At 36.6% G+C, this 24643-nt stretch overlaps 1 protein-coding gene across 50 annotated transcripts in view; it reads right to left on the reverse strand.

The window, feature by feature from the left end:
* Positions 1-871: 871 nt before the first annotated feature.
* The window catches only part of LOC118791996 (adhesion G protein-coupled receptor F5-like), a 50587-nt gene continuing 26815 nt past the window's right edge, over positions 872-24643 (reverse strand). For 7 of the 50 annotated variants that reach the window (XM_036549649.1, XM_036549641.1, XM_036549656.1 and 4 more), the window contains 37 exons: positions 23927-23971; positions 23798-23839; positions 23133-23177; positions 22705-22746; positions 22454-22498; positions 22325-22366; positions 22078-22122; positions 21274-21318; positions 20488-20532; positions 20019-20060; positions 19768-19812; positions 19639-19680; positions 18073-18117; positions 17944-17985; positions 17722-17766; positions 16229-16273; positions 15870-15914; positions 15308-15349; positions 15067-15108; positions 14853-14903; positions 12597-12638; positions 12093-12131; positions 11819-11881; positions 10645-10677; positions 9122-9228; positions 7862-7923; positions 7497-7642; positions 6501-6701; positions 5713-5934; positions 5194-5337; positions 4748-4926; positions 4307-4483; positions 2073-3431; positions 1916-1957; positions 1712-1771; positions 1481-1541; positions 873-1209 (listed from right to left, as the gene is read on the reverse strand). In XM_036549649.1, coding sequence (XP_036405542.1) covers positions 1136-1209; positions 1481-1541; positions 1712-1771; positions 1916-1957; positions 2073-3431; positions 4307-4483; positions 4748-4926; positions 5194-5337; positions 5713-5934; positions 6501-6701; positions 7497-7642; positions 7862-7923; positions 9122-9228; positions 10645-10677; positions 11819-11881; positions 12093-12131; positions 12597-12638; positions 14853-14903; positions 15067-15108; positions 15308-15349; positions 15870-15914; positions 16229-16273; positions 17722-17766; positions 17944-17985; positions 18073-18117; positions 19639-19680; positions 19768-19812; positions 20019-20060; positions 20488-20532; positions 21274-21318; positions 22078-22122; positions 22325-22366; positions 22454-22498; positions 22705-22746; positions 23133-23177; positions 23798-23839; positions 23927-23971 — 3893 coding nt within the window. In that variant the 3' untranslated portion in view covers positions 873-1135. Of the gene's footprint in view, positions 1210-1480; positions 1542-1711; positions 1772-1915; positions 1958-2072; positions 3432-4306; positions 4484-4747; positions 4927-5193; positions 5338-5712; positions 5935-6500; positions 6702-7496; positions 7643-7861; positions 7924-9121; positions 9229-10644; positions 10678-11818; positions 11882-12092; positions 12132-12596; positions 12639-14852; positions 14904-15066; positions 15109-15307; positions 15350-15869; positions 15915-16228; positions 16274-17721; positions 17767-17943; positions 17986-18072; positions 18118-18323; positions 18366-19638; positions 19681-19767; positions 19813-20018; positions 20061-20487; positions 20533-21273; positions 21319-22077; positions 22123-22324; positions 22367-22453; positions 22499-22704; positions 22747-23132; positions 23178-23374; positions 23417-23797; positions 23840-23926; positions 23972-24643 lie in introns of all 50 variants that reach the window. The other 43 variants (XM_036549628.1, XM_036549631.1, XM_036549638.1 and 40 more) reach the window with 36 other exon arrangements.

A 24643-nucleotide genomic window follows, 5' to 3' on the forward strand; every position in this document is an offset into this window, starting at 1 on the left:
AAATGAAAATATGATAGAAATGGGATAAACATACACACACAACAAGACAGTATATAGTCCTTAAAGCAATGAAGGAGGGGGAACTTTGTCTTGGCCATACAGAATATGTTTCTCATCTGTTTTTTAAAATCAACCCACTCAGCTCAACTACTAACTCTGGTACTGGAGGGATAATATCCAACTGATTCTCCAGCCCTCTTTAAACTGCTACAACTCAATGTACTTGAGATGGATGCTGTATTGTTGATAAATACACAGTAATAATCAGTGTGCTGCTATCACAAAATGGTAAAGCGTGTGGGTTAATACGGCATCAATACAAGGAAGGCTTTGTCTGGTTTTGCAGTTGCAGTGCAAGCGCACCCTATCCTCACAGCAGACACAGTAAAAAAGAGAAACTAATAGCTTTGTTTTCATTGTTACATTTAATACAATATATGGTTAACATGTATTAACATTTCATAATAATAATTCGTTTTTCCATTAAGTTTCAATTTAATTTACATCTATAGTTTTTATTGAATATACTTCTTACATATCATTACACTTCTGAAATACATATTCAATGAAAGCACACATTAGTTTTAAAAATGCCGTGTTGTTGCAATACATTTTTATTAGATCTTTGTTAATCATGTTAAAATAGAGACAATAAATCTACAATAGTATGACTTTCAATCATACAGCCAAATCAATACTCATTTTCCTCATCATTTTTGAACTGCCAAGTGAAATGGATTGATGAATGAGGCAAACATTTCCAAGAAATCTTATCCATTTTACTCACTTATTTTTTCCACACTGATATCATATAATAGCAGCATATTGCATCATGTTACTTTTCAGCATACAATTTCTTACACAATTTATGACAATGTTTCCAAAAGGCCACCACTGATTTTAACAGAAAGAAAGAGGAAAAATTATGTTAACCAGTAGTTACTTAAACAAGCATGATCATATGCCAAATTTAAATAATGGCTATATTTTCACAGTAACACTGCACCTTTTGTGCTGCTGGTGTTCAAGCAAATATATTAAATTTGTAATAAAATTAACTGACACTGAATCTGTTTATCCAACTGATGACAATATAAATACACGGAAACATTATTGAATGTTAGACTAGCTGGAACTAAGTATTGAGGAAAGATTCTGAAGCACCAGTAGACTGGCTTGAGGTTGCAGCCTCTGAAACGTTGTACATGTCTGAAAAAAGAGTAGAATTTTGTTGTGAATTTCAAATTTTACATGATATAAATAGCAATACTCCCTGATACCAATGTGACTGGAATAATCTATACACAACTGAAGGACAGGCCCTCTGTTCAAGAAATATGTATTCACTGCTACTTGGTTATAAGGCATCAACAACAGTGTTTTTGTACATCTTCACATAAGGTACAAATGATCTCAGCTGATGTATACTTTCAGTTATTCTCAGCTATTAAAAACACATAGAATGAAAATGTCCACTTACTTCTTCTCTGTCTTCGAAACAGATTTAATCCACTTGAAGAAGAAGGACCTGCACTTGTGCTCTGTAAAAGAAACATATCTTGCGGTTTCACATGGTTCTTCAACAGCACTCAAACATGCATGCATGCATGCAGAGCTACACTTATCACACATTAGGCTATCTGTCATGCCCTGGTACAGAGACAGTAGAATGTACTTGAAGTGTAAAGAACACAAAAATGTCAGTGCTTACTGTTGTGCGGTGGGAACTTGTATGTACAAATGAAAACCTTCCAGCTATCGCTGCTCGAATCTGGAGGTAAAGAGCAATATCAGTCCTTTTTAACACAGGTCGCCCAAAACTTCAGTCACATTTCAAAATATCCAAAATGTTGTCTGTAGCATACATTCAATGACTCCTCCTTGAAATAATAATTTAAACAACTTATATACTCACCCTGCTGTCTAAGATTGTCCCAAACAGTAAAACAAAGAAACCCTTGACAGGAAAAAGAAAAAAAGTTGTTTAGTAATAATATCTATCTCAATGAACAGCATATGGAAAATCTTTTTTTAGCAAAGTAGTTACTCATAGATGTTACATTTATTAATACCTGTAATGAATTGAGAATTGCAAACACAATGTGGATTCCAGCGCTTTGAGGTGCAGCCATGGTTCCTATTCCAAATCCCCATGTAAGGCCAAAGAAGGGCGTTAGAAACGCTACACATCTTGCAATGACCACCAAGGCATTTCTTTCGTCTGATTGCGGGTTCTCTCCCATGCCTCTCCTCAGCATTTTGTACAGAACCACAATCAGGATGAGGAAATTTATGGCCACTATGGTAAGGGCAGGAATGACAAAAGCAAGGAGGGCCTTTGTCTTGTCCCAGTTGAGCCAGCAAGCGTCTCTTTCCCTGAAGTATCCCTTCTGAGGGGCTGTGACTGCCACTGTGATGACAGCGATGAGTAGCGGTGCACCGTACCCCACCGTGAAGGAGATCACCATCATGACTGTTTTCGATATGTGGGAGAAGACCATAACCATTCGGTAAAAAAGCAAGAATCCCGAAATCAACATCCAGAAGAACAGGGCTAAGTAAAAGAAATGGATGAAAAAGGTTGCTGCACTGCAAGCCCCCACCGGTGTCTCCTTCTTGATATCTGATATCCCTGCACCAATCATGAACCATATGTTTGCAATCAGCAGGGACAGAGCAATATTCACAATGGAAACGTGCCGCATATATGATGTGCTGTTCCGAGTGACAACAGTCCACACAAAGGCTTCAATGAAAAGGCACAAGACCAAGCTTCCCATTGATATTCCCACTCCGATGTAGGTAATGAAGTCCAGTATTATTCTGATTGCTTCAGGGATGGAAGGTGACATTAAAATGGAGAAGGAGGTCAGGTGGTCGCAGAAGCAGGTTACAGTGCCATTTTCATTAGTTTGAACCTCACACCCTGCTGAATCCCATCCACCAGCTGTATCCAGGAGGGTGAAGTTCCAAAAGACACACTGCGGATTGGCCAGTGACTCGTTGCTTTTCTCAAAGCTCAGAGAGACGTTGTTAATGGTGGCATTCACTTTGACTAACACAATGATTCCATTAATGGTGTTATTTATGCTGGTTTTGTTCCGTGGAGGTAAGACTCTGTTCAGTGTACCAAAGGCTATGGTGGTAATTTGCGGGTCAAAGGGAAGGTCTGGATCTGGAATGTCTATTTGAGCAGATGTGTTGAAGTCTGATGAGTTGAAGGTGAAACCGTTGCTGAGTACTGTTTTGTCCAGCGCAATGGCACTTGTTCTTATTGCGAAAGAATCATTTGAAAGAAAACCTGTGATGGTTTCTATGGATTTTATTAAATTAGTGCTAGTATTTTGGGTGCCATTGCCCGTATTTAATTCTTTCCAAGACTCAAGTACTTTCTCCGAGAAAACTAAAACATTCACAGTTTCCAGGAAATTCTGAAATTCAAAAAGGAAAGATGAGTCAGTTTCATTATTGTATTTACTATTGATATTACATATGAGTAGGAATAAGCTAGCTTTAGAATAACCTTGTAAAACCTCATAAAAGTGTTATATTTTAAATGCAAAGAACAATTCAAATAATTATTAACTTATCATAGAGATCATTTTTAAATACAAGAATTCAACTTCCACCCAGTTATATCGGAAATGTGTGGGGTAAAACAACATATAATTCATACAAAGACTGAATTCAATTTTACTCATGCATATTCCATTACTGGTTACTGAAGCTCAAACACTTTTTGTACTGTTTTACCTGAGCTTCTTTTTTGGGATTTGTCTTATAATAAAAAGAGGCAGATTCAAATTCAAATTAAAAAAATATGCGTTCAACATTAATGATATGAATGTTATAATAAACCATGGAAAGCACACAATTGTAAGAATTCAGAGAAAATATTTATAAGCTGCTACAAGCTGGGTCCTGTGCATAAACTTTCACATGCCAATACTGTGACTGTTTGCTGAATATGTGACCTGTAGCCTGCCCTACTTGTGTGGGTGGGGTAACACCTTCTAGAAAGGCTCATATGTATACATATATACACACATATGGTCTTCTGCACTCTGTACTTATATTTAGTTTAAGTGAGGTGTCTGTTTTTTACTGTCCTGTCAGGCACATACCTCTGCACCAGGTTGGGTGAATGCAGGAACACAACATTCATATATTGTATCATCCACAATTCAATTCATTTTTTCCAGACTGAGAAGTAAGTAGCCTATTCTACATCTGTCTGATGGACAGGTAATAGCATACATGCATTAAAATAAAAACAAGCATTTTCAAAAAGTTAAAATCAACATACCTCCATCACAGTTTTGTTTATTCTTTGAACACCTGTGCTTGAAACATCTGCAATGGTGTTCAGTATATTGACAATGGTAGAAATAGTTACTGTCGAATTAACTATATTTTCTTCAAATTCTTTGGAGGCTTCGCTGAGTACTTGTACGAATGTAGGTAAGTTTTCTTCTATCAAAACCTGCACAGAAGAAAAATAAATACTTAAATACAGTAAGTAAGAGACCAAATACATATCAAAATTGTATCATAACTGGTTCATAAGTTAAACTCTAAAATCACTACTCACTCACGCACCACTTCATGCGCCCTTCTACACATCTTCCCCTTTGCTCATTTTATTCAGCGTGCGCATGCCCTTTCGTATCTGTTTGTCTTGTGTTTGGTTGAAACTGGCTGCGTACTGCAATTAGAAGTGGTCTTAATGTTAAGGAATTCATATTACCTCCGATTCTGTTTGTAGGTCCTTAATTACACTGAAGACACAGGTATCTTCCAGAAGCTTCCACTCTCCGTTTGCAGTACACTCCGCAATCAAAGCACCATCCTGATTTGGTGGACAGGCCGCTTCAGCTGTGGCACCAACTGGTCCGCTGCCGTACACCGCATTTGAACAGGCAATGGCTGGCAAAAGCAATTCATAATCTTATTAGCAACGTTTTAATGGATCATGTGACAGGTTGTGGCAGCAAGAAGTAGTTTTGTTAGGCCTATGAAGAGTCAGATCTTAATGACACATTAGTGTATTCTAAATAATGCTTGTGAATAGGAGAAATGCCTGAAATTGCATTACCCAGATTTTCCCAGATAATCAAGAGTTGTCTATACATGTCTGTAGACATAAAAGGACTGACCATTTACATCTTCAGAGCCAGGACATCATAATCTTACCTCCGTTAAAAAACTCCAGTGTAGCAGGCACTCTTTTGTATTCTCTTTGTAATACGGTCACTACGCAAGTTAATTGTACTGTAGCGCATTCACCCAAAGTGGTATAATTATGTCCATAGCATTTAAATCCATTTTCTGTAGACTCTGTGGGGAAAAAGGGACATTAAAAAAAGATGTAAGGTCCACGTTACCACAGTAGTAGTAACCTCAATTCCAAAACCATTTATCTGTTCATAATAGAAGAATAAAGCCATCGATTAGGTGTGGGATGTTACCAAAATCTTACACTTCTTTGGCCCCAAAACTCTCAACTGCCAAGCAGTATTTCACTGAATTGGTCAATGGTAGATCTCATACCATACAGACAAGTATTTCATAATAAAAACAGATAAGTAAAGAAATGAAGAGCAAAATGGAAACATCAACAACGAACACAATGAATAGAATGGTAATGGGTTTTGAATAATGGGTACTCAACTACATCTCAAACAATATTTTAAAATAGTAATTAGTGTTTACCGGTAACTGGTGTCAGTGAGTTGTCATTCTTCAACCACTTGACAGTAAAGGAAAGATCTGGAGAAGTTGACTTCACACGGCACTTCACTTCAACTTGGTTTGTACCACAGCGGCTATTGATTTTTGACCTGCTCAGCATCACCTGGGGTGCAGAAAGCACTTGCATGTCTTCTTTCCGACGATAAACCACAACTGTGTCTTTCAGCATACATTCATATGTTCCTATGAAAAAGGCAAAATCAATTTTAAAACACCAAACTTTGCAACGAAATTGCAGAGAGCTAAGTAAGTGCACTGTCTAAGATGTTCTTAGACTTAACAGTCAAACACAGTCTGTCAGTGACAGGCCATGATCTGGGAGACTCCACAACGCCTCAGCGAGATGGAGACATCACCACACTGTCTTCATGATTAATTTGTGCTGATAGTTCTACATCAGTAACACACCAGAAACATGCACATCAGCAGCTGTAACTGCGAGGAGGTGGCTATGCAGTCATCATTTTCAGGCCAGATGGCAATACAGAGGCCTTGTGCTCACCAGTTGTACTGTAATCAATGAGTAACATACTCGCAATTCCTTGGGTGCTTTTGCCAGCACTGGAGCTCAGACTTCTTTGCTGATAAATCAAGAGTGTGTTGCAGGTACACAGAGGGATAAGACAGTATTCACATGGCTTATCCTGACATGACAACATTACAGCAGGACTTCAAAACTCCTTATGGCGCTTGTATGACTGCCACTTTCTGACAAGATAAGCATGTGCTTGAGTCAATGAGTTACTCACCGGCGTCACGTTCAAAAACATTCCTCACTGTGAGTCGTGCTGGCGAATTGCTGATGGTGTACTTTGCATTATTTGAGACTGTCACCCCATTCACATTCCATATTCCTTCCACATTCACTATTCCTTCAGGTGCAACACAAGTCAACGTTACGTCATCTCCGGTTAGAACTGGGGTCAAACTTTTGCTAAATGGTCTGTTCACTAAAAGCAGAAAAAAATTATGGTTAGGGTGAGAGGATAGACCGACATATTCTTCTCAGTCTATCCGATATCAGAGGCTAAATTAAAAATCTACCCAAACCATTTTCACGATCTCTCTTCAAACGGGATGTGTCCTCTTCACACACAATAGTAAACATGAGCATCACTCAATACTAAATGAATCCCAAAGATGTGGTGGTATGCATGAAGCCAGATTCCTGCACCTTCAGGACAAAAAGTGTTCATCCCACCCCATTCATTACTCCCTAATGCAATGCCAAAGCTGTCAAAGTACCAGGTTCGACTTGCCAAAGTGAAAGAGCTAGGTGTTCTTGTTTACCATCAGCAACAAGGTTTTCTGAAAAAAGTATACTGCTTCATCTGTTGCTTGTGACATAAATAGGTGTGAACGACAGCGCTTACGATCCCTGCTTGGCATATGTCCTTGTACTATCAGTATCCGTTATAGCATATAACCTGTTATCTATGTAAATGTTATGTTGTTGATGCTTGGTTATAATTGTCCTAGTTTTGGGATCAATAAAGGACTACTACTACTTATTTGCAGAGTAGACACCTTTATCCAGGGTTACTCACAAAGCTGAGAGTTTTTCCTCTTAACATCCATTTACAGCTGCATATATATATAATTCAGGTTTACTACCTTTTTGTACATATGTACAACATAGCTAACATTCAAACAGAAACATTCAATTATCTGATGTTATGAACAACAAAAATGAGGCTAAACTTTATGAATGAATGAAATAAAAAATATGGTGTTTTCAGTCTCACCAGTAACAGCTGCTGTAAAGGATTGTGAATCAACTTTATAGCCCTCTTTCTGAAGAGTTGTTGCAACTTCTTGGTTTGAATTCTGAACAGCAGACGAGCTAACATTTTCTGTGATTACTGTAAAGTCTGTAACCACACTGCCGGGTCTGAACAAGAAAAAAGAGCATATATTCTCATTATCAGTCTGGAAACAGCTGAGCAGCTAAAATGATGAAGTGCTCATTTACAGTGCCTAAAATAATGGATTGCTCATTTACAGCTCTTTCTTTGCCAACAATCGTTGGTTTTAAACACGCTGGCAGCATGTTCGTTAGTTCAACAAACACTAATAATAATAATAATAATAATAATAATAAAAGACTTACCTAAACAAGATGTTTGTCACTCCTATGTAACCCTTCATGTTTCTCCTGTAGTTGTCATCAATCTGTAGGAAACAGTAATTGATACATCCATCAGAAACATATATGATTGTATTTGGCATGCATGGCGTATATTTTCAAACACATCCACTGGTGTTAAATGTTTATTGCAAGGAAATAGGAGAGAAAAGGACAATAACTTCCATTAGTCCAACTGGAGTCATGTTCATGGTTTTTGTTGTTCACAGGATATAGGTTTTGTAACAATTATCCTGGGAACATTTCAGTATTACACTTTGTATGAGGGAAATTTGTTTTCGTTTTTAACACAGTACACAGCACACCTCCTACACATATAATTTAAAAAGACATTAAACATGATATGATACATAAGAACAAGATATTTAATCACAGAGTACAATGAGTAAAATAAATAAATATCACTAAGATGTAGGCCTACATTTATATAAAATATTTCTCTTACTGTTTTATCTGATTACTTTTTACACACACTTCTTATATGAAGCTGCTTCTGAGTTTATTCTGATCCTGAACCTGAATATTCACACTGTATAGAACACTCCCCAAATGGAAATGAAATATAGTGTTCAGCCCAAAATATGCTGCATATACATTTAAAATATACTGACACAAAAGAAAATACATTGCAATATACCCCAACAGCAATAATCTGTATATTTTCAATATATTAATTGAGTTAAATATATATCTCTAAAATTTATTCTGAAAATACATGGTCCCACTAAGATAGATTCATACAACTATTTTTAAAATATTTGCTCAACTGTGCTAAATTTAACTGTCAAATTTCCACAAACCGAAGAGCTGTTGCTACATTTTTATTTAAAATTGTCTTTAAATAGTATGCAGTGATCCAAAATGCAATCATAGCAAGGTAAGTGTGGTAAGGTGTGTGACCGGAGGAGTCCATCTTCTGTCCATACTTTCAACAAGCAACTCTTACAAGACATAACTACGTAGCCTGGAGGAGGATTTTTTTTAGCAGAGGCTCACATCTCAGGTTTAAGGCAGAAGACCTCAACACAAGTTATAATTAGAACAGGTGTTCTTCTTAAGTGAAATTCGGAACAGCCATTCCAGGCCTAATGGTGAGTTCATGGGGCAATGATCTAAATCTAGACCCCTGCTAATTTACCTGTAGTTGGTCTGTCAGCTTACATAAATAAATAAAATATCCCAGTCCAAACCTTAAATACAAATATTTAAAGAACACATACTTACAGCTTTTTCAACAACACTTTTCAATGTTTTATATGCTTCCGATGTAACATCACTTAATTGTGTGTTGAAATCCTGTATAATTGAAAAAGTCACTTGCAGCTCAAAGCCTGTAACACAAACAGGACAAACATATGATGTTTATTCAATAATTCTAAGCATGAGACACTCATTTTCGCTTTCTTACTCCTTAAATCCAGATTAGGGTCAAATTAATTTACAATATATAATAATTTACACACACGCACACATACATATATACATTGAGTATTCTACATCCTTGCAATACATAACTTGATTCAAGGGCTAGGATTGATTCATGCTGCTAAATACATAATCCTGACAGACTGCAATAAGTAGTATTGTGATATTCCTTTGACTGTAATCTATTCAACTCGAAATAACAAAAGGAAAGTCTTTGAATCTGAGATATTTATAGGACACTATAAGGACATCTATAAAAGATGATAGGATTAGGATTAGGAAGGAAGTGGAGGATTAGGAAGTGTGACACCAATATACCACTCCTTGAAAGACACATGCGTCTCCAACAAATAGAGGAGTATGGATAAATCTCCCCTTACTTAAAATGGATGACACAAAAATAGCTTCCTGGTTTCACCCCAAACAGTGGGCACAGCATCAATGTCAAAAACAAAAAGACCCCAATGACACTGAGTAGCTTTAAAAAATGTAACACCACTAACAATGGCCATCTGACAATACTGGAGTGCAGAGTTTGGTGTGAAGGCAACGCTCCATGGTTCGCATTTCATTTTAGTGGCAATGCTAGTCATCATCTGGGCCACTGTTAAAATTATAACAGCTTTTGTAGAGTATTATTTTAGATAACTAAACACATTTGTATTCATACAGATGTAAATGTACCAGATAAGAAAAGACTATGTCCACACATGGCCAGACATTATTAATATGGCCATGTTCATTTATCCATCATAATAATGGAAGTGAGGTCAGTGTTACAGTCTAGGAAAAGACGGTCAGAAAACACCCCAAAATAGATTTTTATGCATTGCTACATATTTTTAAATCAAATATTAAGTATTTCCTTCCCTTTTATGCAACCCAGCTTAGAATCACCAAGTGTACAGTAAGCTCATCTCACTGTTGCAACATTGAAACCCATGCAGAAGTGGCAAAGCAAGGCAAATGCCATCATCTAACACACTGGTATTCAGCCAATGGCTATTTCTCACGCTACCAGTCACAGAGTGCACCAAAGTAACATGGGTGCTCATACGAGGATAAGCACTACTCTGCTGACATTGTTTAAGCCACTCACAGGTGCCTGGTTAATTGCAGGGTGCATGACAGCAATGAGAGGAAACCTGGCTAACATATCCACCACAATATCTGCAATCCAGGTTTTTTTTTATCCTTGTATATGTGATTATTGCTACCTGATCTCGTCGTTGGGATGATGATACTGACTTGGTTTAACAGCTGTTGGCACTCTTTACAACGACATAATTATCATACTCGTATCTGTGACTGGTAATACTTACTGTTGGGTGACTGTGTGGGGGGAGGAGTCAAAACTGTGAAAAAAAAACAATAAAAATAGTTTCAAATATTTGTGCAAGAAGCAAATGTTGTTTCATGCTCTGTTCCAGTGTTGCAGTATGCCGTGTCAACACCTGCACCAGTGGCGTCGTTAGGTCTGACCATTTGGGGCTATAGCCCAGAATATTTTAAGCCTAGCCCCGAATATTTTCGCCCTGAAAAAGGAGGTGTTTATAGCAAAACAACAGACAGTGTAACAGAGCGGAACTTGATTTACAGCACTCCAAAGGAGTGATAATATTTATTATAAAGGTAAATACAACCTCCCCAACCTACTGCTGCTGATCTCCCTTCAAAAAAAAAAGACAAGTCCCAGGCACACTTGACTTAACCCCTGATCTTTTCAATAGCTAGAAACGCCCCTGGCCTGCACTCATAATTTTATTTCACATACACACAGATTATAATTAGGGCCCCTCACTTAATCTCAACACCATGATCCACAGGGATTTAAACGGTGATCCATAGTGTATTTCAATCAATATCCTCCAGGTGTCACTTTAGACCCTCAATTTTCAGTAAAGTTGTAACAACCGGGATGGTCACTTTACAAAATACACAATTAATGGCTAAGCATGACAATCTTATTGTTTTAACACACAGAAACACCTAACAATTGAGGGGTATAGAGGACAATGACTTTATCAGTATACAACAGCCTTGCACAATTCTGTCAAACAGCCTGTGATGGATTGATTACATTAAACATTGCATAGCAAGGAACATGTGTTAATGTGCTATCAGATGCACAATAACATAAATAATGAAATTTCATTGACTTTCTAATTCAGTATTTCATTTTAATGTTTAATAGAAAACATTGATGTTCAAAATGAATTTGCCAAAGCTAAAAGCTTTTCCAGAATTAATTGCTTTCATTAGCTGATAATGATTACATTGTCTCTACAATGTTCTCCCTGAAAAGAGGAAGGTATCAAAAGTTTCAATGTATGATGCATGACTTACTATTCCCCTTAAGGTAAATGTGAATATGTGCTGCTGTATCCCATCAAATTTGATCTGTGGACAATAAGTAATCTGGTGATGCAGAATGTGCTTTTTCATAACTAAATGGTAATGTAGTGAGCTGGTTTCTGTATTCCTGACAATCCTTACCAGGAGGTATCGTTGCGGCTGTGGTCGCTGTCGTTGTCGTTGTCACAATGGTAACAGGGGTACCTGTGATAAGGAGTACACAGTATTCTACTTGTATGTGTACTGTATGCAAACATAGTCAAAACAGCAAATTTAATTGACTCTTTTGAAAAAGTGTGTGCTTGTGGATTAAGTTATCTATATTTGATGATAACACAATTAAAATGGAAGCTTTTCATAACAGTAATTGTAACAAGCAGTTAAGTAGTGAAAGAAATACAATTAACATGCTTACTTGTCACAACTGGTGGCTTTGTAGTTGGAGGAGGAACGGCTGTGGAAGTCAAATAAAGAGACTTAACAATGCAAAGAGCACAGAAGCAGGGGGAGGAAGCAATACACTCTAGAAGAAAAGTTATTATCTGCGTATTGAAAATAAAATTATTAAAAAGCACAACACTGTAAAGAAATGCATGAAAAATTGTATGGTCCACTCTCTTTACATAAATGAAAGATGAAACAGCAACACCCCTATACCTGTACACCTGAAACATTCTGCTTCTATGAATAAAGCAATCTGCTTCAGCTCACAGTGTCAGAAGTTTACAAGATGAGACTCCAAAATTATCATGTGAGTCAAACTACTAATTTAACAAACAATTGTATAAAAAATAATTGTATTAAATAAAAGTAAAAATAAAAGTACTAAATGAAATTTAAACTACAAGAAATTATGTATCTGATCATTTTAAATCATTTGCAAAATTACAAAACTGAATATAGAAATGCCAGTTCATACTAGGTTCTTTTGTTGTTGATGTTGTGGGTGAAGGGGTGGTGCCTGTGGAAAGAAAGAAGAGAAAATGTTCATACAGTCTGAAAAGAAAATGAAATCAGTGAAGGGAGGCTTTTTCCTTCAAACTAACAATGCAAACTAGTGCAAACTAACAATCAGAAAAACAGATAAACAACAGAGTTCAATAAGAAACTGGACTCAATTTCAGATGCAAACAGTTACCAGAAATACACATTAATGACTATTAAGAAACTGGGAAAAAGCATCTGTAATTAAATAATTGTCAAATCCCTGAATTGCAGTTCATACTTGGTGCTTGTGTAATTGGTGGAATGGGTGGAGGATTGGCGGTGGTGTCTGTGGAGAGAAAGAGGAAAGACGATTCAGAGGATTTATCAATACTATTCCATAAAATGTAAGGAAATATAATACATTAAACTGAATAGAAGCAAAATGCATATCTCAACACACAATCTGTCATGTTTCCGATAATCTTCAAACAATATAAATCTGAGTCCAAAAAACCCAGTTCACACTAGGTTCTTGTCATATCTGTGTAGTGGCTGAAAGAGGAGTACCTGTCTAAAAGAAGGGAAAAGAGTATCCAGATAGTATGAAAGAAAGGGACATTGATGAAGAAAGTCATGGAGGGTTAGTGCTGACACCTGAAATTGGGTTCTTGGGAATATAGGCTCTATCAGCGGTGACAGTGGTATCTTTCTTATCTTCTTTTACAGTTGTTTTCAAGCACAACACTAACTGTATTTTAGTCACACGATTTTAAAGTTATCTGACTCACAGAATATAGACCTAATTCCTTTCCATGTTAACCAACATTTGGAACTGGCTTTTCATCACATTTTTTTTGTTTCAATTTTTCATAACAAAAGATAAGTAAGCCCAAAATATGCACTGTGTGGTTTAAACCATATTCTTCTGGATCCTTTCAGGTTTCATTTGTCTTGTTGTGATCAGAACTGTACTGTCTAACTTTTTTGAGAATAAAGACCGTTGAAATTCATCTAGATGAAACTGCTGTCAGATTGTACTGAACTACTTAAGAAAAATACACATAAAGGATTAAGAAGCTCAGAGATCAGCATTTGTCTTGAATAATCAATAGGTGAGTCCATGAACACGATTTCATACTTGGTGCTTGTGTGGTTGCTGGTGTTGTCGTGGAAGAAATGGCGGTGGTGTCTGTGGAGAGAAAGAGGAAGGACAACTTAGACAATGCAACATAAAATGGAAACAATAAAGGCAATAATGGGAAGAGGACTCTATGGAAGATGCGTTCAAAAAGGGGTTCTCTACTCATTCGACATTGAAACACGATCATTGTCAGAACTTGCCAGCTTCAACTGTGAATGGTGGTAATGTGAGATGAGATATTCAGACGGGCTGACTTAAGTGAAATTGGCGAGGAAAGTCATGGCAGGGTCCTGGCATCTCTAATTGGGTTCATTTTCAGATGCCAATAGTTAACAGAAATAATGGCTCTGAATAAAATGAGAGAAAAGTATCTACTAAATAGTTTATGGTTGAATCCATGAATTTGAGTTCATACTTGGTGCTTGTGTTGGTTTAGTGGGTGGAGGATTGGTGGTGGTGTCTGTGGAGAGACAGAGGAAGGACGATTCAGAGAATTTATCATTACTGTTCCATCAAGCTTAAGGAAATATGATACATAAAACTGAACAGAAGAAAAATGCATATCTCAACACAATCTGTCACGTTTTTGATAATTTTCAAACAATATAAAGTTGAGTCCAACAAACCCAGTTCACACTAGGTTCTTGTCATATTTGTGTAGTGGTTAAAAGAGTATTACCTCTGTAAGAGTACGGGAAAGAGTATTCAGATAATATGAAGGAAAGGTACACTGATGAAGAAAGGCATTGAGGGGTAGTGCTGAAAACTGGAACTGGGTTCTTGGGAAAATAGATTCTATCAGCAGTGGCAGTGGTACCTTTCTTATCTGCTTTTACAGTTGTTTTCAAGTATGAGGGGCGGAAAATTACCTTAATGGTAATTTTACTTTAAAAATCATCTTAACGATTGAAAGCCAAGACTGGCAGATTTACACTAACTATATTTCAGTCAAAGGTATGACAAGTTTTTTTAAAGTTAGTTGAATCACACTAAAATATATTCTAAGACCTAATTGCTTTCCAAATCAACCATGATTTGGAACTGGTTTTGGACTACAACATCTGTATTAAATAATCAATGGTTGAATCCATGAATGTGAGTTCATACTTGGTGCTTGTGTTGATGTAGTGAGTGGAGGATTGGGGGAGAAGGTGATGTCTGTGGAGAGACAGAGGAAGGTTGATTCAGAGGTTTATAATTCCTTTCCTTTTAACATAAGAATGACTAGAATGGAAATGCATAATGGAACACACAATGTTTCACATTTTCTATAATTTTCAAACAATATAAAGTCCAAAAGTCCAAAAGAGCCGGTTCATACTACGTTCTGGTGTTGTTGGTGTAGTGGGTGGAGGAGTGGTGCCTGTAGAAAGGAAGAGAACAGAATGTTCAGATAGAGGGAAAGTTTCACATGATTGATGTTTCACATGATGATTGACCAAAATGGGTCTGCTACTAGGCTGTTATTCTCTAGTTGCAAAAATGATGATTTCTATCAAATATTGAACTAAGCATTCTTCTGAAATAATAATGAGTTAAAAATCAAAAATGGCAGTTCATACTAGGCTCTTGTGTTGTTGGTATAGTGCGTGGAGGAGTGGTGCCTGTAGAAAGCAGTATGATACAGCATTCAGATAACGTGGTAAGAAAAAAGCATCAGTGAAAGACTTTGTGGAAGGACAGTATTGACATCTAAAATTTGGTTTATGGAATACTTGGTTCTATGTGTGGTGTTATTAGTACCTGCTTATCTCTCTTTTTCCCAAAGGTTTTCCCAAAGTTTTGAAAGCTACCTACAGTTTCTTTATAAATGAAAACTAATGATGGCAGATTTACAATAATTCCATAAACCATTCAAATAGTATTCAAGATTTTTTTAAATGAGCGGGTTGATTTTTAAAAGTAAACTTGATATTCAACAAGACTGATGCATTTATAAAGTTAACAAAATTAGTCACTTGATTTTATGCAGTGAAGACATGGATTGGTTGTCTTGATTTGTATTGTTTCAGAAATCAAATGAAACAATCATAATAAAAGATTAGCAAATTACTAATTCATTTTGACTCCAATCACCGACTCACCCTACTACTGATACATGTAACAAGTGTTATATGAACTTACTGGCTTCAGATGTTGTGGATGCTGGTGAGGAGAACACAGTGGTGTCTAAAGTGAGATGAAAGATGTATTATAATATTATATCATGTATTGCAAGAGAAAAAGTTATTGACCAAAATGAATACACTGTTGGATTATTGTGGGGTGGTCCAGAAAAAAGGATTATATGAAATTCTGAGGTAATCAATCTTGTTAAATGTAAAAGAGCTGAAATGGAGAATGGCAGGTCATACTAGGTTCTTGTGTTGTTGATGCAATGAGTGGAGGTGTGGTGCCTGTGGAAAGGAAAAGGAGAGAGTATTCATACAGCATGAAAAGTTCTCTCTAGTAATCACTATTTTTTCATTGTTTTCAGAACTTACTGGCTTCAAATGTTGTGGATGGAGGTGAGGTGAGAGGAGAGGTGGCTGTGGAAAGACAGAAGAAAGGATTACTGCATTTTACTCAGAATAATACCCTGTTTTAAAATGAAAAGATCATTGACCAGAATGAGTCTGCTGCTAGACTGTTGTTCTCTAGCGACAGAGAAAATCATTACCATTTCTATGAAGTATTGAGTTAAGCACTCTTCTGACATAACAAACTGCTAGAAATCAAGAATGCCAGTTCATACTAGGCTCTTGTGTTGTTGGTGTAGTGCGTGGAGGAGTGGTGCCTGTAGAAAGGAAGAGGAGAGACTCTTCACATCGTATGAAATGAAAGTAACATCAGTGCAGTAAGTCATAGTAGGAAACCCCTGCAATCTGAAATTGTTTCCTGATTAATTTTGTTTCTGTCTGCTGTGTTATTGGTACTTCCCTGTCAAGACTGTCAGATGTAAAATAGAGGAATTCAAAAAATTTTAAATGATCAAAATTGCTCAATGAAAACATCTAACACTGTTGAAGATCAACATGTTTTCTGAATCAGATTCATATAGTAGCTTATTTTTATGCTAACAGTTAACTTTGTTTAGTTTGTTAATGCTGCAACCTAACACACATAGTAACAGGTAAGTGCATTTCTGTCTGGCTCAGAGCACCTTCTCTACTTTGAATAGTTGTAGTGATTACAATCAGGAACTTACTAGCTTCAGATGTTATGGATGTTGATAAGGTTAGAAGAGTGGTGGCTAGGGTAAGAGGCGCAATCAATTACTATATGTTACTGACAATAATACCTTTTATTATAAAATAAAAAGGTCACTAATCAAAATGCATCTGTCACTAGACTGTTGTATTCTACCGACAGAGAAAAGCATCACTATTTGTTTTGAAATATTAAACAGCTAAAAATAAAATTATCTGGTTCATACTAACTAGGCTCTTGTGTTGTTGGTGCAGTGTGTGGAGGAGGGGTGCCTGTAGAAAGGAATAGAGGAGAGCGTTCAGATAATTTGAAAAGAAAGTGAATTCAGTGAGGGAATTTGTAGAAGGGCAGTATTAACACCTGATTGGGTTTTTGGGTTTTTGGGAAACATCTGCAGTATTACTGGTACCTGATCTCATACTTGTAAGGAATCAGTTTTAAAAGTGACTTATCATTCATGTATGATTGAAGACTAATGATGGCAGATTTACAATTTTGTCTTTGTGATTAAAAACATATTCAAGGATTTTAAAAAAATAAATGTATTCATTTTAAAAAGTAAATTTGATACTGATCATAGTTTGTGTTTTCTAAATTTGACAATATTAGTCATTTGATTTTATGCAGTGATGGCATGGCATTGGTGGTTTTTGTTATATACAGTATTAAAGAAATAATAAAACAATTACTATAAGTGATAAGCAAAACCAAATGACATATTCTTTCTCATTTTAATCACCTGCGTACCTCACCCATAATAATTGTAACAAGTGTTATCATAACTTACTGGCTTCAAATGTTGTGGATGCGGGTGAGGTGAACACAGTGATGTCTAAGGTGAGAGGAAAGATGTATTATATTTTGCTAAAAAAATATGTTTTTCATTTGAAAAGGTTACTGACCAAAACGAATATGCTGTTGGATTATTGCAGTCCTCTGACAGACAAAATAGGATTATATGAAATTCTTGTTAAATAAAAGAGTTGAAATGGAGAATGGCAGTTCATACTAGGTTCTTGTGTTGTTGATGCAATGAGTGGAGGTGTGGTGCCTGTGGAAAGGAAAAGGAGAGAGTATTCATACAGCATGAAATGTTCTCTCTAGTAATCACTATTTTTTCATTGTTTTCAGAACTTACTGGCTTCAAATGTTGTGGATGGGGGTGAGGTGAGAGGAGAGGTAGCTGTGGAAAGTGAGAGGGAAGGATTACTGTATTTTACACAGAATAATACTTTGTTTTAAATTGAAAAGATCATTCACCAAAATGAGTCTGCTGCTCGACTGCTGTACTCTAGCAATGGAGGAAAGCATGACCATGTCTATAAAGTACTGAGTTAAGCTTTCTTCTGACATAACAAATTGTTAGAAATCAAGAATGGCAGTTCATACTAGGCTCTTGTGTTGTTGGTGTAGTGCGTGGAGGAGTGGTGCCTGTAGAAAGGAAGAGGAGAGACTCTTCACATCGTATGAAATGAAAGTAACATCAGTGCAGTAAGTCATAGTAGGAAACCCATGCAATCTGAAATTGTTTCCTGATTAATTTTGTTTCTGTCTGCAGTGTTATTGGTACTTCCCTGTCACAAGAATGTCAGATGTAAAATATAAGAATTCAAATATTTTACATTAACCGATTTCCTCAATGAAAACATTTAACTCTGTTGAGGATCAACATGATTTATGAATCAGGTTTACAGAGCAGTTTCTTTTTATACTAACACTTTTGATATTGTTTAGGTTTTTTATGCCTCAACCTAACGCACAGAATAACAGACAAGTAAATCTAAAATACTGTCTGTCTGGCTAAAAGCATGGTCTATACTATGAAAAGGTTTAGTTATTGCAATCAAAAACTTAACTCTGTTGAGGATCAACATGTTTTCTGAACCAGATTCATGCAGTAGCTTACTTTTATACAAACAGTTGACTTCATTTGTTTTTTTTTAATGATCGAACCTAACACACACAGTAACAGATAGGTGCAGTTCTGTCTGGCTCAGAGTACCTTCTCCATGATAACTAATTGCTACAATTCCAATCAGGAACTTACTAGCTTCAGATGTTGTGGATGTTGGTATGGTTAGATGAGTGGTGGCTAGGGTAAGAGTGACGATCAATTATTATGTTTTACTCACAATAATACTGTTTATTATGAATAAAAAAGGTCATTGTCCAAAATGCGCCTGCTTTTGCACTGTTCTCATCTACTATCAGATGAAAGCAAGAATACTTCTATGAAATGTTGAGGTGAATAATAAAAAGTTAAATATCAAAAATGCCGGTTCATACTAGGCTCTTGTGTTGTTGGTGTAGTGCGTGGAGTGGTGCCTGTAGAAAGGAATAGAGGAGAGCATTCAGATAATTTGGAAAGAAAGTGAATTCAGTGAGGGAATTTGTGGAAGGGCAGTGCTGATATTTGCCTGTTGGGTTTTTGGGAAATCATGCTTCTATCTGCTGGGTTATTGGGACCTACGAATCTCATTTTTGTGAGGTGAACATAGTGGTGGCTATGGTGGTGAGAAGGAAGATGTATTGTTATATTTTGCTGACAATAAGTTTTGTTTTTGAAATGAAATTGTCATTGACAAAAATGAGTATGCTGTTGGATTACTGCAGTCCTCTGTCAGACAAAATAGGATGTTATGAAATTCTGAGGTAACCAATCTTGTTAAATAAAAGAGTTGAAATGGAGAATGGCAGTTCATACTAGGTTCTTGTGTTGTTGATGCAATGAGTGGAGGTGTGGTGCCTGTGGAAAGGAAAAGGAGAGAGTATTCATACAGCATGAAATGTTCTCTCTAGTAATCACTATTTTTTCATTGTTTTCAGAACTTACTGGCTTCAAATGTTGTAGATGGAGGTGAGGTGAGAGGAGAGGTAGCTGTGGAAAGTGAGAAGGAAGGATTACTGTATTTTACACAGAATAACACTTTGTTTTAAATTGAAAAGATCATTGACCAGAATAAGTCTGCTGCTCGATTGCTGTACTCTAGCGCTGGAGGAAAGCATGACCATGTCTATAAAGTACTGAGTTAAGCTTTCTTCTGACATAACAAACTGTTAGAAATCAAGAATGGCAGTTCATACTAGGCTCTTGTGTTGTTGGTGTAGTGCGTGGAGGAGTGGTGCCTGTAGAAAGGAAGAGGAGACTCTTCACATCGTATGAATTGAAAGTAACATCAGTGCAGTAAGTCATAGTAGGAAACCCCTGCAATCTGAATTTCCTTATCTTGAGTTTCCTTATTAAAACTGTTTCTGTCTGCAGTGTAATTAGCACTCCCAAATCACAAGAATGGCAGATTCAAAATATAAGAATTCAAGTATTTTACATTAACCGATTTCCTCAATGAAAACATTTAACTCTGTTGAAAATCAACATGTTTTCTGAACCAGATTCATGCAGTAGCTTACTTTTATACAAACAGTTGACTTCATTTGTTTTTTTTTTTTTAATGATCAAACCTAACACACACAGTAACAGATAAGTGCAGTTCTGTCTGGCTCAGAGTACCTTCTCCATGATAACTAATTGCTACAATTCCAATCAGGAACTTACTAGCTTCAGATGTTGTGGATGTTGGTATGGTTAGATGAGTGGTGGCTAGGGTAAGAGTGACGATCAATGATTATGTTTTACTCACAATAATACTGTTTATTATGAATAAAAAAGGTCATTGTCCAAAATGCACCTGCTTTTACACTGTTCTCATCTACTGTCAGATGAAAGCAAGAATACTTCTATGAAATGTTGAGGTGAATAATAAAAAGTTAAATATCAAAAATGCCGGTTCATACTAGGCTCTTGTGTTGTTGGTGTAGTGCGTGGAGTGGTGCCTGTAGAAAGGAATAGAGGAGAGCATTCAGATAATTTGGAAAGAAAGTGAATTCAGTGAGGGAATTTGTGGAAGGGCAGTGCTGATATTTGCCTGTTGGGTTTTTGGGAAATCATGCTTCTATCTGCTGGGTTATTGGGACCTACGAATCTCATTTTTGTGAGGTGAACATAGTGGTGGCTATGGTGGTGAGAAGGAAGATGTATTGTTATATTTTGCTGACAATAATTTTTGTTTTTGAAATGAAATTGTCATTGACAAAAATGAGTATGCTGTTGGATTACTGCAGTCCTCTGTCAGACAAAATAGGATGTTATGAAATTCTGAGGTAACCAATCTTGTTAAATAAAAGAGTTGAAATGGAGAATGGCAGTTCATACTAGGTTCTTGTGTTGTTGATGCAATGAGTGGAGGTGTGGTGCCTGTGGAAAGGAAAAGGAGAGAGTATTCATACAGCATGAAAAGTTCTCTCTAGTAATCACTATATTTTCATTGTTTTCAGAACTTACTGGCTTCAAATGTTGTGGATGGAGGTGAGGTGAGAGGAGAGGTAGCTGTGGAAAGTGAGAGGCAAGGATTACTGTATTTTACACAGAATAACACCTTGTTTCAAATTGAAAAAATCATTCACCAAAATGAGTCTGCTGCTCGACTGCTGTACTCTAGCGCTGGAGGAAAGCATGACCATGTCTATAAAGTACTGAGTTAAGCTTTCTTCTGACATAACAAACTGTTAGAAATCAAGAATGGCAGTTCATACTAGGCTCTTGTGTTGTTGGTGTAGTGCGTGGAGTGATGCCTGTAGAAAGGAATAGAGGAGAGCATTCAGATAATTTGGAGAGAAAGTGAATTCAGTGAGGGAATTTGTGGAAGGGCAGTACTGATATTTGCCTGTTGGGTTTTTGGGAAATCATGCTTCTATCTGCTGGGTTATTGGTACCTACTAATCTCATTTTTGATGAATAAGAAGGAAATTTGAAAGCTACCGATTGTTTCGTTATGGATGAAGAATAATAATGGCAGATTTACTCATAATTCCTTCACCACTGAAAAGGTATTCAAGGATTTTTTAATGAACAGCTTGATTTTAAAAAAGCAAATTTGATATTGATCACGGTTGAAGGGTTTATGAAGTTTACAAGAGGTCACTTGATTTTATGCAGTGATGACACGGCTTTGTTTTTTTGTGAAATTGAGGAATCAAATGAAAAATGATACCAATAAAAAATAATCAAAGCCAAATTACCAATTCTTTCTGACTCCAATCACCTAATTACTTACTAATAAGTGTAAGAAGTGTTATAAGAACTTACTGGCTTCAGTTGTTGTGGATGCAGGTGAGGTGAACATAGTGGTGGCTATGGTGGTGAGAAGGAAGATGTATTGTTATATTTTGCTGACAATAATTTGTGTTTTTGAAATGAAATTGTCATTGACAAAAATGAATATGCTGATGGATTACTGCAGTTCTCTCTCAGACAAAATAAGATTTTATGAAATTCTGAGGTAACCAATCTTGTTAAATATAAAAGAGCTGAAATGGAGAATGGCAGTTCATACTAGGTTCTTGTGTTGTTGATGCAATGAGTGGAGGTGTGGTGCCTGTGGAAAGGAAAAGGAGAGAGTATTCATACAGCATGAAATGTTCTCTCAAGTAATCACAATTTTTTCATTGTTTTCAGAACTTACTGGCTTCAAATGTTGTGGATGGAGGTGAGGTGAGAGAAGAGGTGGCTGTGGAAAGTGAGAGGGAAGGATTACTGTATTTTACACAGAATAATACTTTGTTTTAAATTGAAAAGATCATTCACCAAAATGAGTCTGCTGCTCGATTGCTGTACTCTAGCGCTTGAGGAAAGCATGACCATGTCTATAAAGTACTGAGTTAAGCTTTCTTCTGACATAACAAACTGTTAGAAATCAAGAATGGCAGTTCATACTAGGCTCTTGTGTTGTTGGTGTAGTGCGTGGAGGAGTGGTGCCTGTAGAAAGGAAGAGGAGAGACTCTTCACATCGTATGAAATGAAAGTAACATCAGTGCAGTAAGTCATAGTAGGAAACCCCTGCAATCTGAATTTCCTTATCTTGAGTTTCCTTATTAAAACTGTTTCTGTCTGCAGTGTAATTAGCACTTCCTAGTCACAAGAATGGCAGATTCAAAATATGAGTTCAAATATTTTACATTAACCAATTTCCTCAATGAAAACATTTAACTCTGATGAAGATCAACATGTTTTCTGAACCAGATTCATGCAGTAGATTAATGATCAAAACCTAACACACACATTAACAGATAAGTGCAGTTCTGTCTGGCTCAGATTACCTTCTCCATGATAACTAATTGCTACAATTACAATCAGGAACTTACTAGCTTCAGATGTTGTGGATGGTGGTATGGTTAGATGAGTGGTGGCTAGGGTAAGAGTGACAATCAATTATTATATTTTACTCACAATAATACTGTTTATCACAAATAAAAAAGGTCATTGTCCAAAATGCGCCTGCTTTTGGATTGTTCTCATCTACTGTCAGATGAAAGCAAAACTACTTCTATGAAATGTTGAGGTGAATAATAATAATTAGTTAAATATCAAAAATGCCAGTTCATACTAGGCTCTTGTGTTGTTGGTGTAGTGCGTGGAGGAGTGGTGCCTGTAGAAAGGAATAGAGGAAAGCATTCAGATAATCTGATAAGAAAGTGAATTCAGTGAGGGAATTTGTGGAAGGGCAGTACTGATATTTGCCTGTTGGGTTTTTGGGAAATCATGCTTCTATCTGCTGGGTTATTGGGACCTACGAATCTCATTTTTGTGAGGTGAACATAGTGGTGGCTATGGTGGTGAGAAGGAAGATGTATTGTTATATTTTGCTGACAATAATTCGAGTTTTTGAAATGAAATTCTCATTGACAAAAATGAATATGCTGTTGGATTATTACAGTTCTCTGTCAGACAAAATAGGATGTTATGAAATTCTGAGGTAAACAATCTTGTTAAATATAAAAGAGCTGAAATGGAGAATGGCAGTTCATACTAGGTTCTTGTGTTGTTGATGCAATGAGTGGAGGCGTGGTGCCTGTGGAAAGGAAAAGGAGAGAGTATTCATACAGCATGAAAAGTTCACTCTAGTAATCACTATTTTTTCATTGTTTTCAGAACTTACTGGCTTCAAATGTTGTGGATGGAGGTGAGGTGAGAGGAGAGGTGGCTGTGGAAAGTGAGAGGCAAGGATTACTGTATTTTACACAGAATAACACCTTGTTTCAAATTGAAAAAATCATTCACCAAAATGAGTCTGCTGCTCGACTGCTGTACTCTAGCGCTGGAGGAAAGCATGACCATGTCTATAAAGTACTGAGTTAAGCTTTCTTCTGACATAACAAACTGTTAGAAATCAAGAATGGCAGTTCATACTAGGCTCTTGTGTTGTTGGTGTAGTGCGTGGAGTGATGCCTGTAGAAAGGAATAGAGGAGAGCATTCAGATAAGTTGGAAAGAGAGTGAATTCAGTGAGGGAATTTGTGGAAGGGCAGTACTGATATTTGCCTGTTGTGTTTTTGGGAAATCATGCTTCTATCTGCTGGGTTATTGGTACCTACGAATCTCATTTTTGATGAATAAGGAGGAAATTTGAAAGCTACCGATTGTTTCGTTATGGATGAAGAATAATAATGGCAGATTTACTCATAATTCCTTCACCACTGAAAAGGTATTCAAGGATTTTTTAATGAACAGCTTGATTTTAAAAAAGCAAATTTGATATTGATCACGGTTGAAGGGTTTATGAAGTTTACAAGAGGTCACTTGATTTTATGCAGTGATGACATGGCTTTGTTTTTTTGTGAAATTGAGGAATCAAATGAAAAATGATACCAATAAAA

The sequence above is a fragment of the Megalops cyprinoides genome, chromosome 17, assembly GCF_013368585.1.
Source record: "Megalops cyprinoides isolate fMegCyp1 chromosome 17, fMegCyp1.pri, whole genome shotgun sequence".
Lineage (NCBI taxonomy): Eukaryota > Metazoa > Chordata > Actinopteri > Elopiformes > Megalopidae > Megalops > Megalops cyprinoides.